The 13,530-nt window shown below is 42.1% G+C and overlaps 1 protein-coding gene across 5 annotated transcripts in view; it reads right to left on the bottom strand.

Annotated features, from left to right (window-relative positions):
* The window catches only part of ITPR2 (inositol 1,4,5-trisphosphate receptor type 2), a 639,393-nt gene that overhangs the window by 64,335 nt on the left and 561,528 nt on the right, over positions 1 to 13,530 (bottom strand). For 4 of the 5 annotated variants that reach the window (XM_055395002.2, XM_055395004.2, XM_055395006.2 and 1 more), the window contains one exon: positions 7,514 to 7,674. In XM_055395002.2, the coding sequence (XP_055250977.1) occupies positions 7,514 to 7,674 (161 nt within the window). Of the gene's footprint in view, positions 1 to 2,057; positions 2,535 to 7,513; positions 7,675 to 13,530 lie in introns of those variants that run through there. The other variant, XM_088837263.1, reaches the window with a different exon arrangement.

The raw sequence follows: 13,530 nt of genomic DNA, 5'->3' as shown, positions 1-13,530 counted from the left end.
ACTAAAATGAGGAACTGGTCCCCCAAAAAGCCATGGTAATGGGGCATGGCCAGCCAGGGTCTGGGTTGCCACCCAGTACACCAGAACACGTGGGCAGTTCTCTGAACAAGCAGGGTACCTGCCTTTCCGGTACCTCTGATTTCAATCTCACTGTTTGTCAAACTAAGTACTAAATATTCCCAAAGGTCCCTAACATACCTTGGCAAATGAGCAACTGAAAATCTGAAAATGTCTCCAAAATGTTACAGAAACCTCTAAAAGCCTTGGGCATTTTTTCTAATGATCTCTATTTTGTTTGTTCCTCTTCAATATCATCCTTTGGGTAATGGCAGAAGCAAAGGGGCTTAGTGATGCTCACAGGCCATTACGAGCACAGGCTACAGGACTTACCCTCTTAGGCCCTTTCCTCCTAGTTTGCTGCTGCTGCTGCTGCTAAGTCACTTCAGTCGTGTCCGACTCTGTGTGACCCCATAGACGGAAGCCCACCAGGCTCCCCCATCCCTGGGATTCTCCAGGCAAGAACACTGGAGTGGGTTGCCATTTCCCTCTCCAATGTGTGAAAAGTGGAAGTGAACTCGCTCAGTCGTGTCCGACCCCTAGCGACCCCACAGACTGCAGCCCACCAGGCTCCTCCATCCATGGGATTCTCCAGGCAAGAGTACTGGAGTGGCTTGCCAGTGCCCTCTCCGTCCTCCTAGTTTACTGGGTTCTTTTTCATTATTTTTACTTTCCTGCACGGTCCTTTCTTTTCTGTCTGCCACTTTGTGTCCCCAATAAACACTAGCTCAAAATATCAATCCTCTTATAAAAAATGAGAACTTGTTTGCCAGAAGAAAATATATTCCCAAAATACCTTGATCTACTCACATCTCCCCTAACAATATCCCAAAAGAGTTTTGTGTTAATTCAAAGACTCAGACAGTGGACAGTTAAACAGCTTGAGGCAGGGTCTGAAGGCAGGAGTGAGGAAGTTTTAAGTTCTTATGAATATTTTAGAGGTTTGACCCTGTCACTGGGTGGACATAGAGGCACAAATGCATTTTCTAAGAATCTAACCCCTAGAAACAAAATACCAATTTATTTATAATGTATGCTTTAATGCATATGAGTATAAATATTCTTTACGCATGTTGTATGCGTGCCAAGTTGCCTCAGTCCTATTTGACTCTTTGTGACCTTTTGGACTCCTCTGTCCATGGGGTTTTCCAGGCAAGAATACTGGAGTGGGTTGACATGCACTCCTCTGGGGATCTTCCCAATCCAGGGATCAAACCTGTGTCTTTTATGTCTCCTGCATTTGTAGGCGGGTTCTTTACCACTAGTGCCACCTGGGAAGCCAGCAAATACTCATTTTTACCTGAGCATAAAATTGATGGATTGGAGGTGAAAAAACACACAGAGGGGTGAAACAGCCCCAAACATGGCATATTCTTATTTTTCTCATTTCACCAGAAGACAGGAAGCATTTGCTAAGGGCCCCTAGGTCCAAATTGGGCTTACTTAAAGTGTAGTAGAATTCAGATGAGTTGTTTCATGAACAAATATGAGGAACTTCCTTATTTTATTTTGCATAAATCCTTGAGGGTAAAACCTATGTCCATCATGAAGAAATGAAAACTTCTTCTAAAGCTCTATTGATAAACAAGCATTTAAATCAAATTGGTAAATGTACCTAATTTTAAAGACCAAAAACAGAAGTGGTAGGAAAATGGAAGGTTTCTACTAAGCCGTTAAGAGTGATTACCTTTGACCTGAAGGAAGAGAAAAATAGTCTTTGAAATGAGCTACAGACATGTGTCGACTTGCCATGAGCTCTAAAATCTCTCTCTTGGTGGATCAAGATTCAGTTCAGTTCAGTTCAGTTCAGTCGCTCAGTTGTGTCCGACTCTCCGCGACCCCATGAATCACAGCACGCCAGGCCTCCCTGTCCATCACCAACCCCCGGAGTACACTCAAATTCATGTCCACAGAGTCGGTGATGCCATCCAGCCATCTCATTCTCCGTCTTCCCCTTCTCCTCCCGCCCCCAACCTTTCCCAGCATCACAGTCTTTTCCAGTGAGTCAACTCGTCGCATGAGGTGGCCAAAGTATTGCAGTTTCAGCTTTAGCATCAGTCCCTCCAATGAACATCCAGGGTTGATCTCCTTTAGAATGGACTGGTTGGATCTCCTTGCAGTATAAGGGACTCTCAAGAGTCTTCTCCAACACCACAGTTCAAAAGCATCGATTCTTCGGCGATCAGCCTTCTGAGGCCATAATCTCCATGGAGCTTGGAGTAACACTTTTCCAAACTGGGTTCATCAGCTACAGATTTTCAGAAGTTTTCCAAAAGGGCTATTTCAGTAAATGAACACTCTTAAGAGTCAAATGACTTTTTGTTTCCATCCTTCCTAAGCTTAATATCAGTCTTCCTTCTCCTGACCATTAAAATTCAGGACCAGTGCCTATTCTCTTGGATGTGCTCTGCTTGGAGGAGAATGAGGCATTTCATGCTCGAATAAGTTTGTGGTTCCCCTCCCTCTTGTCCTGGTTCCTGAGAGAGGAGAGGATGGACAGGCACATGGAAACGTAAGTCTTAAACATTCAAGGACAAGAGCCCAGCAAAATGGTGATTTTAATCTGAAGGCTAAAGATGGGTCAACAGTTTCTTGGCAGTCACCTGGGGATTTCCTTACCCAAGATCCAAAGGTTTGGACCTGTCTCTTCTTTGCAACAACTGATGCTGTGAACTCTGACACTGAAAATGCTCATCTCTAGGCTTCTGACACACTCCACTCCCTGGTGCTTCTTCTACCCTTTTTATTGTTTTCTTTTCTACTTATTTTATTTGTCTTCTTCCTCAAGATGAGATCCCCCAGGTTTTGTCTCTGGCTTTCTCTTTATATTTCTCCTTTCTCCCGCCACTCGCTAACCTGATGGCACCAGCTGTCTTTTCGTGTGGATGATCCCAGGGAAAACTGTCAATTACTGATTACCCACCATAAGCAAGACACTTTTTACACATCATCTCACTGATCTTACACCCATTTTCTGCCTCTCAGGGGAGGAGGCAGAGTCTCAGGGAGGTTCAAAGACTCACCCAAGATAACAAGACCACATAGCAGATCCATGCTGGAGTCAGGGTTTGAGTCCATATCTTTCTGGCTGGAAGACTCCTGCTGTTGTCACTATACCATCTCTCCCAGGCCATGACTCAGCCTCCTGTCTTATTTCAAAATCAACAAGTCTTCTCTGACTAGTTTCTCCTCCTCATAGAGACTTTCTGAAACCCATTCGCTACCTTTCTCCCAATGACCAAGCTCACAGTGTCAGGTGTCCCTGGCTCATCTCTCAGCCTTTTACCTGCTCCTCCACGGCCCCCTCCTAATCTTGTCAACTGTCAAGTACCACCTCTCACTTCGTCTTTCCCTTCCCCAAACCAGCCCACGCACCTCTGCCTGAACACTCTACTGGGCCATATTATTCCCTTAGGTAAAAACCTCTGTGGCTTCCCTTTGCTGAAAGAAAATAATGATCAAAATCTACACCTCTTACTCAAAAGTCCAGTTGACTTTTTGGGTCATAACTTGCAGAACTTCCTTAGAAGTAAACCATGTGCTGTAACTATCCTCCGAGTGTTTGAATGTCCCATTTTGAGGCTTTTCTTTAGGCTGCTCCCTCTTATAGGAACTCACTCTTAATCCAGTGGACACTCCTCATCTGCACGAACTCTACCCTGTCTCATGAATTACACACACACAGACACACACACATACACACCCCCCAAATCCCTTCCACCACCTTCCAGTTGGTTATCACTCTACATCGATAAGCCTTCAGACTCTTTGTTCCACTCTTAGGGAACTTGCTTTGTTGTACTCCTCTTCTTAGGAAGCTCTAAATTCTTTGGCTTTAAGAAAAGGAATGTTTCAGACTTCAGTGTATTCCCCAAAATCTTTAGTCCAAGGGACATAATAGATGACTGATAGCTTCCCTGGTGGCTCAGAGGTTAAAGCGTCTGCCTCCAATGCGGGAGACCTGGGTTCGATCCCTGGGTCGGGAAGATCCCCTGGAGAAGGAAACGGTAACCCACTCCAGTATTCTTGCCTGGAGAATCCCGTGGACAGAGAAGCCTTGTAGGCTACAGTCCACGGGGTCGCAAAGAGTCGGACACGACTGAGCGACTGAACCGAACCGAACCGAAATATATATTAATTAAATGTAACTCAAACTTTGATAAAATACAGCAGTGTGAGGTTACACTGTATTTACTTACTTTTCCAAATTAAAAAAAAATTTGGCCACACCTCAAGGCATATGGGATCGTAGTTCTCCAACAAGGGATGGAACCCACGAGCCCTGCATTAGGAGAACAGAGCTTTAACCGCTGGACCATTAGGCAAGTCCCAAGGTCACATGTTAAATGAATGCTGATATGATTTTCCCCTGGCAAGCAGACACAAAATGTTTCACACAAATAGTCTCTGAGCATCTTGAGATCAAGAATAAATGATGACTGTGTGCTGTGGTTCATGGGGTCGCAAAGAGTCGGACACGACTGAGTGACTGAACTGAACTGAACTGTGAGTGCCTATTCTCAAAATGATAACCTGTTTCCTAATTTAGAAGGAAGAGAGGGCAGAAAAGGATACATGGAAAAAAAGAAACAATATTAGGTTCTGCCCACTGTCATATAAAAATGGAGAGAAAATAACTTACAGTAGGATTAAATAGGATGAAAAATGCTGAATTAAAAAAACTCAATATACATGGAGCTCTCCTACTCCAGTATTCTTGCCTAGAGAATCCTTTGGACAGAGGAGCCTGGTAGGCTGCTGTCCATGGGGTCGCACAGAGTCGGACACAACTGAAGCGACTCAGCATGCCTGCATGCACTGGAGAAAGAAATCGCAACCCATTCCAGTATTCTTGCCTAGAGAATCCCAGGGACAGAGGAGTCTGGTGGGCCGCCATCTATGGGGTCGCACAGAGTTAGACACGACTGAAGCGACTTAGCAGCAGCAGCTCCTGTGACACATAAATATTGTCAGGTAAGGTAAAACATTGCAATGTTAACTTGTACTTAGTAAGATGTTAGCCTCTGAACATGTTCTTTGGTTGTTCATTATATTGTAGCTTATGCCTTCCTAAGTGGATGTAAGCTCCCAGAGGGGAAGATACAGACCCGCTGTTACCTGGCTCTCCTGACACTCTGGTGTTTAAAATATTATCCTTGGGATGGGGCTTCCCAGGTGGCGCTAGTGGTAAGGAATCCACCTGCCAATGCAGCAGATCCAAGAGATGAGGGTTCGATCCCTGGGTTAGGAAGATCCCCTGGAGGCGGGCATGGCAACCCACTCCAGGATTCCTGCCTAGAGAATCCCATGGGCAGAGGGGCCTGGCAGGCTACAGTCTACAGGGTCACAAGGAGTTGAACACGACTGAAGTGATTGAGCATACATACATTCTTGGGACTCAGCATTAAAGAGGGTCATGGCTCTTCGAAGATCTCATTTTCAAATAATTAACACAATTTTGGAGGACGGTTTTTGAGGCAAAATCCAATATATGGCCACGTTTATTGTAAGAATACAAGAATTTATATCAGATGCAAAGATCTGTCATTGTTCAGTCACTAAGTCATGTCTGACTCTGTGACCTCATGGACTTGCAGAAGACCAGGCTTCCCTGTCCTTCCCTGTCTCCCAGAGTTTGCTCAAATTCATGTCCATCGAGTCGGTGATGCCATCCAACCATCTCATCCTCTGTCATCCCCTTCCCCTCCGGCCTTCGATCTTTCCCAGCATCAGGGGCTTTTCCAATGAGTCAGCTCTTCGCATCAGGTGACCAAAGTACTGGAGCTTCAGCTTCAGCATCAGATGCAATGATCCTAACTCAATGGACATTAGTTTGAGCAAACTCTGGGAGATGGTGAAGGGCAGTGAAGCCTGGGATGCTGCAGTCTGTGGGGTCGCAAAGAGCTGGACATGACTTAGTGACTGAACAACAAAATGCCTATCATGGATGCACAAAAGTGGCAACTCTGACTTCTCTTTCAGCCAGTTCATTTTAAGTTTTCTATGAAACAGAAGAAACTTTGAATTGTGGACAACCATACTCGGCTGGAAGAAGCACAAGCTGGAATCAAGATTGCTGGGAGAAATATTAATAACCTTAGATATGCAGATGACACTACCCTTATGGCAGGAAGTGAAGAGGAACTCAAAAGCCTCTTGATGAAAATGAAAGAGGAGAGTGAAAAGGTTGGCTTGAAGCTCAACATTCAGAAAACAAAGATCATGGCATCTGGTCCCATCACTTCATGGGAAATAGATGGAAAAACAGTGGAAACAGTGTCAGACTTTATTTTTTGGGGCTCCAAAATCACTGCAGATGCTGATTGCAGCCATGAAATTAAAAGACACTTACTCCTTGGAAGGAAAGTTATGACCAACCTAGATAGTATATTAAAAAGCAGAGACATTACTTTGCCAACAAAGGTCCGTCTAGTCAAGGCTATGGTTTTTCCAGTGGTCATGTATGGATGTGAGAGTTGGACTGTGAAGGAAGTTGATCGCCGAAGAATTGATGCTTTTGAACTGTGGTGTTGGAGAAGACTCTTGAGAGTCCCTTATACCGCAAGGAGATCCAACCAGTCCATTCTAAGGGAGATCAATCCTGGGTGTTCATTGGAAGGACTGATGCTAAAGCTGAAACTCCAATACTTTGGCCACCTCATGCGACAAGTTGACTCACTGGAAAAGACTCTGATGCTGGGAAAGGTTGGGGGCGGGAGGAGAAGGGGATGACCGAGAATGAGATGGCTGGATGGTATCACCGACTCTGTGGACATGAGTTTGAGTGAACTCTGGGAGTTGGTGATGGACAGGGAGGCCTGGCAAGCTGTGATTCATGGGGTCGCAGAGAGTTGGACACGACTGAGTGACTGACCTGAACTGAACTGAACTGATACTCTCTGTGCAATGCGACTGATCATGAGGAGTCACAAGCAACTGGACACAGCAGGATCAGGGCAAATCCATCACCAACACTGGTCAATCTATCCAAAATGTACGCTGACAAAAAGTCAATGCTCTCCCACTGGGGTTGAACATTATCCCCTCCCCAAACACTCTTTAATTGCTTAAATGCTTGCTTTCTGAAATTCAAGGCATTTTTAAAAGTACGAATCACGTGCCAATGTGAAAGTTCCAGACTTGGGGAACTGAGACCTTAGTGATGACAGGAAGCATGAGGTCAGAAGATGACAGAAAGGACTGAATTCACTGCACAGAGAATTCTCCAGGAAATACCATCTGTACATCTGAGGCTTAGATTTGGTTTGTATAATCAAGACGTCCACTAGAACCAATGATTTAGCCAGGACAGGGGTTCTTCAATGACTGACAGTCCTATTTAAAGGTTAACAAAATGACTGCTAGAACCTTTGCATTCTGGGAGAAAGGTAGAGTAGGGAATTGGAAACATACAGAATGCAGTATAGTCATAGATAAAAACCCTCTCCTCACTCACCACGATCATTTGAGCCACGTAACTTTCAGGTCCAGTATATTCAGTTGGGTCTTTCACTTTCACCAGGACTAGGAAGTACAAATAATGCCACATATTGTGTTCCGACTTGATGTGTTCCTCAAAAGAAACTGTTTTATTATCAAACTTGTCCCTCTCAAGTCCTGCAAAAAAACCAGGAGAGACAATGTGTGTAACATGTCATTTAATCAGCACTCACTTTTGGCATAAAAACATAATCATTATTGTGAAGAAACATTTTCTGAAAGAGCATGACAATTTAAAATGTTATGATTAAAAACAACTCAGTACACAAGACCTCCAGAAAAAATGCCAGTTTTTCATTTCTTCCCAACTAACATTATCCCCTGTGGATCCTGGGAAAAGTGCAGTCCTATTATAGATGTAAAATTTGCAGACAATTTAAAATGTAACCAAATAAAAATTGTCAAATTATAATAAACTGGACCTCAAGTCTAAGAAAAAGAAGTCAAAATGATTGTGCAAGAAGAAGCACGCTTGTTAATAATCAGGGCTGAAAAAAAAATGCCATTTTATCCAGGAACTTGGGTAAAAAGAGAAAAAAAGGCAGCTAACAGTCATCTCTCTTCAAAACCACTTGTAATCAGTGAAGGGCAGAAGAATGTCCACAGAGATCTGTGCTCCGAATGCAATAAGGATTCACAGGCCTGTCCCACCCTCAGACTACTGTGTTCCAGGCATTTTGGGGAGGGGAAAGTCTGATCAATTTTCAGGGCATATTTTTTTAGCTTCTGGAAGGACACTGAGGAGAGGATCTGGGTAGTAAGATGCTTTTCTCTCAAAGGTTGAAGGGTAGATGAAAGGAAATGAATGGAGATGAAGAAAAATGTCTATGGAAAAATGAATTAGGCTGCCAAGTAAAATGGGATGTTGGGATTCAGTCTGGTTTTGCAGTTCGGATACTGGAGAAGATATCTGGAAACTGAATTCCAAAACTGGCTACTTTTTTCCTAAACATATTTTTTTTAAAAAAAGTCCTTTGGCCCTTTAGGCATGAAGAAGACCCTTTACACAATAAGATACAAAGTACATAAATCAAAAAAAAGTCTGTCCCCAATGAAGGTGTGACCTTTTAAATTATATTATTGGATATTTTTACGGGAAATACCATAAAATTTAGCTGGCTGATGGTCATGCCTCGTCTCACTAGACCTATCGTCAGCTTAGCATACTTCAAATAAAAATCCAATCCTCTCCCCCAAATGAGCTCCACCCATGTCCTCTTTTCATTCCATGGCAACTCCAGTCTTTCAGTTTTCAAGCCAAAAGTCTAGAGTCATCCTTGAATCCTCTGTCTCACATGTCATATCCAATTCATGTTGAAATTCACTTGGTACTTCTACAATTCGCCCCACCCTCACCTTCCTCTGCTGGGTCCACAAATCTGTTCTCTACTAGGTTCATGAATACCATTTTTTCTAGATTCCATATATATGCTTCAACTATACAATACTTGTTTTTCTCTTTCTGGCTTACTTCACTCTATAAGAGGCTCTAGGTTCAACCACCTCACTAAAACTGACTCAAATTCATTCCTTTTTATGGCTGAATAATATTCCATTGTATACATGTACCACAACTTCTTTATCCCTTCATCTGTTGATGGACATCTAGGTTGCTTCCACGTCCTGGTTATTGTAAATATTGCTGCAGTGAACACTGGGGTAGAAGTATCTTTTAGAATTGTGGTTTTCTCACAGTATATGCCCAGGAGTGGGACTGTTGGGTCATATGTTAGATTTGTTCCTAGTTTTTTAAGGAATCCCCATACTGTTTTCCATAATGGCTGTATCAGTTTACATTTCCACTAACAGTGCAGGAGGGTCCCTTTTCTCCACATCCTCTCCAGCAATTATTGTTTGCAGATTTTCTGGTGATGGCTATTCTGACTGGTATGAAGTGATACCTCGTTGTAGTTTTGATTTGCATTTCTCTAATAATTGAGAAAGTAGCTCTGACATATATACACTGTATGTGTGTCGGGGGGAGGCGGTTAGTGGCTCAGTCTTGTCTTATTCTTTGTGACCCCATGGACTGTAGCTCACCATGGAATTCTCCAAGCAAGAATACTGGAGTGGGTTGCCATTCCTGACCCAGGTCTTTTGCAGGCAGATTCTTAACCATCTGAGCCACCAGGGAAGCCCATATATATACTATCGTATATAAAATAGTGGGAAATTACTAAATAACATAGAGAGTCCAACATGGAGCCCTGTGATGACCCAGAGGGGTGGGGTGAAGGGAGAGGAAGGTTGAAAGGGATATATATATATATATATATACATAATTTATGATTGATTCACATTGTTGAACGGCAGAAACCAACACAAAATTGTAAAGCAATTTCCCACCAACTAAAATATTTTTTAAAAAATTTTAAAAAGAAATTGTTTTGGCTGTATCTTGAACATATACTCAGAATCTGATCACCTCTCACCACCTCCAAGACTACCACTCTGGTTTGAGCCATTATTGTCACTCATCTGGTTTACCCAAATAACCCCCAGGCCTCCTTGCTTGTTTCCTCTATAAGGCCTATTCTCAACACAGCAGCCAGAGTGACCCTTTAAAAACCTGAGTAGGATGGTGTCTCTCCTCTGTTTTAAACCCTGCAGTGGTTCCTCATCTCCTCAGAAAAAAGGTCAACATTCTTACAATGGCCCATGAGTAGGGTTGCCAGGGAAAATACAGGATCCCCAGTTAAGCTCAAAGATTGAAAAAACAATGAAGAACTGTTGAGTTTAAATATATCCCACGCAATAGCAGCTTGCTGAACCCTACGTGATGTGGCCCTCTATCCTTTCTAATCTTATCTCCCACCTCCTCTCCCTTGCTAATTCTCATCCAGCCATCAAGGGCTTCTCTGCTCTTCCTCACACCCAGATCCCTGCCTCGGGGCCTTTGAACTGACTGTTTCCTCTCCCTATAGCTCTCTTCTCTCTGATATCTCTTGTACTAACTCACTAACCTTCTAGTTTTTTCTCAAACCTCACTTTCTCAATGTGGCTTAATTTGATTGCTTTTTTCAGTCTGTCCCTCCCTTTCTACTGATACTTTTGATCACTCTTTCCTTTGTCTTGCAGTGTTTTTCATCTCCAAACAGACTGAAAATAGCCATATCAAAGGTGTTCAATTAAACTGGACCACAAGTCTCAGGTATATAGGTAAAAATTGAAAAGAAAGGCACAACGTTTTATCTGGGAACTTAGATATGAGCTTATTATGTTGATTATTTACTGCATGTCCACGGGCAGATATATGTGTCTCTTTTCTTCAGTAATGGTCCCTGTAGTTTAGAACATTGCCTGGCACATAGCTGGCATTGAATAAAATATTAATTGAGTGAATTAAGAGTATGTCACTAAGAACAAAACAGAACTGAAAAGATGCAACAAAGAGTAGAATATAAGCAGAAAGCAATGAAGCAGTAGAAGTTGTAAACTGGCAGAAATCAGGAGGCAGAGCCGCAAGTAGAGAGAGGGAATTAGAATGGCCCTAGAAAAGAAAGAAAGGGGGAAGCCGAGAAAAAAGTTGGGTAATAGGTATGGTATATTCACAACAGAAAAAAATGTATGTCCACACAAAAGCATATACATGAGTGTCTGTAGCAGCATTATTCACAATAGCTAAAAAGTAGAAACCCAAATGTTCATCAACTGATAAAAAGATAAACAAAGTATCGTATATCTGTACAATGGATATTTTTCTGCAATAAGAAAGTACTGATGCATGCTAATATGAACCTTGAAAACATACTAAGTGAAAGAAGCAAGTCACAGATGACCATATATGATTCGATTCCATTTACACGAAATGCATAGGACAGGCAAATCTATAGCAACAGAAAGTAGATCAGTGGTGGCCTAGGGCTGAGGAGGATGGTCAGTTTGATGGGAAGGAAGAGAACAGTGATGGCCAAAGGGTAGGAGGTTTCTTTAGAGGGCAATGAAGATGTTCTAAAATTATGATGACACGTGTACACCTGTGGCTGATTCATGTCAATGTATGGCAAAAACTACCACAATATTGTAAAGTAATAATTAATTAAAAAAATAAAATTATGATGCTAGATAAACAACTCTGAACATACTAAACCCACTGAAAATGTATACTTTAAATGAGTCTATCACAAGGTATGTAAATTATATCTCAACAGAGCCATTACAGAAAAATGGAGAAAATTTTTAAGTAGCTTTCTCCTAGAATCCAATTCAAACAATTACCTACCTATGTACTTGTTGCAAGATACACAGAACTATACAGATAAAAAGATAATGTCTACCATCAATCAATCCATAATAGGATAAAGGAAACAGACAAATTGTATTATATTCTAAGTGGTATAAACTATCAAGGAAACACAAAGGAGGGCAAAACAAGTTCTGACCAGACACATTTAAAAAGGTTTCAATGAGGCATGAAATTTTAAACATCTCACCTATGAAACATGACCATGGCAAGCGGAGAAGAGATGACCAATAAGAAAGGGCACTTAATTTTTACTGAGCACCTATTTATGCTGAGAACTATGAAAAAGTTTAAATATGCTATAATAACAACAATAATCAATCTGACCTATCAGCATGTGAAAAAAGAGATTCAGAGGGATTTCACTGATTTCTCACATTAATAACACTACTTAGTGGAAAAGTCAGCCAATATTTAAATAAAAATATTCCTGACTCCAAATCTATGTTCTTCTGCCTCTGGGCAGAGGAAATAGCACAGCAAAACTAGAGATGAAAGCAAATGCCCTGTTTGGGGAACTGTCAATTCTTCTGGTATAGTCAGGAGGGAACACTCAGATATAAAGATGAAATGGTACATTTGGCACAAACCCTGAAAAGTTTTACACACAAAGCTAAGGGGTCTGCACTTTATTCTGAAGGCTTCTGAGTGGAGCCTAGCATATGGGTGCTGTGCTTTAAGTAATTTCTGGTGGCAGGATTTAGAGGAAGACTGTGAGAGAAGAGGAGAGGATGGGGGTCCAGGGGGCCAGGGCACGGGAGGAGGCATGTAACGGAGGGAAATTGGTTGTCTTTCATCATCATTAGATCTTACTCTCTAAGCATTATAGTCCATTCGTGTGGTTTCAACCAGCATCACGCTGATGATTTCTCAATCTTTATTCCCAGTACCGACCTTTCTTCTCAACTTTAGATTTTATTTCCAGCTGCCTCCTGAATAACTTTACAGGCATGTCAAACTCAACTCATCAAAGATTTATGTTTCTAGCCCTTGGTCTCCTCTGTTAATGAAGTCCCTGTCCACCAAGGAACCTGACGCTGCCCTCAGACTCATGTACTAACTATCCACTCTGCACACGTCCTGTGGTCACCCTGACTTTCTCACTATTCTCCAAACACACCAAATCCTTTGAAAACCCTATGCCTCTATCTAGTCTCTTTCCCACTTTACAGGAATTCCTTCTCCAAGAGCCAGCTCAACCACTGGCACCACTCTGACTCCCTTGGTGGATCCTTTCAGTGTCTTTCTGCAAAAACTTGTCTGTTTCTATTGATTCCTTAGGCTCTACTACTCGATTGTCTGATTTATTTTTTTGTATTACCAGCACCTGGCACAGTAATAGGAAAACAGTTGACATTCAACTAAAGTTGACAGAATAATTGAATATATGAATAAGAGATTGAAAAAGACTCACAAATGAAAACTGAAGAGGGCTTGATGTCCAATTGGAGGTATAGATTTAGTAGGAATAGAGAATGACTCTGACTTTTCTGACTTGGATGAATGAGTTTAAGGTAATATCAACAAATCAAGAGGAAAAAAACCAAAGGAAGAGATTTTAAAGGGACGATATGTTTGATTTGGGATGTGTTCCGCTTAAGATGCCTATAGAAAAATTAATGTTGGGATGCTAGGTAGGAAGCTGGGAACTCCAAAAAAGCACGCAAGATGTAACTCTACTAGTTCGAGGACAAATGACATGAAACAACAATGAAAGCCAGAGCACTGGA

The sequence above is a fragment of the Moschus berezovskii genome, chromosome 6, assembly GCF_049115385.1.
Source record: "Moschus berezovskii isolate FMDL1 chromosome 6, NW_MosBer_1.0, whole genome shotgun sequence".
Taxonomy (NCBI): Eukaryota; Metazoa; Chordata; class Mammalia; order Artiodactyla; family Moschidae; genus Moschus; species Moschus berezovskii.
This window is presented reverse-complemented; position numbering and strand designations above follow the sequence as displayed.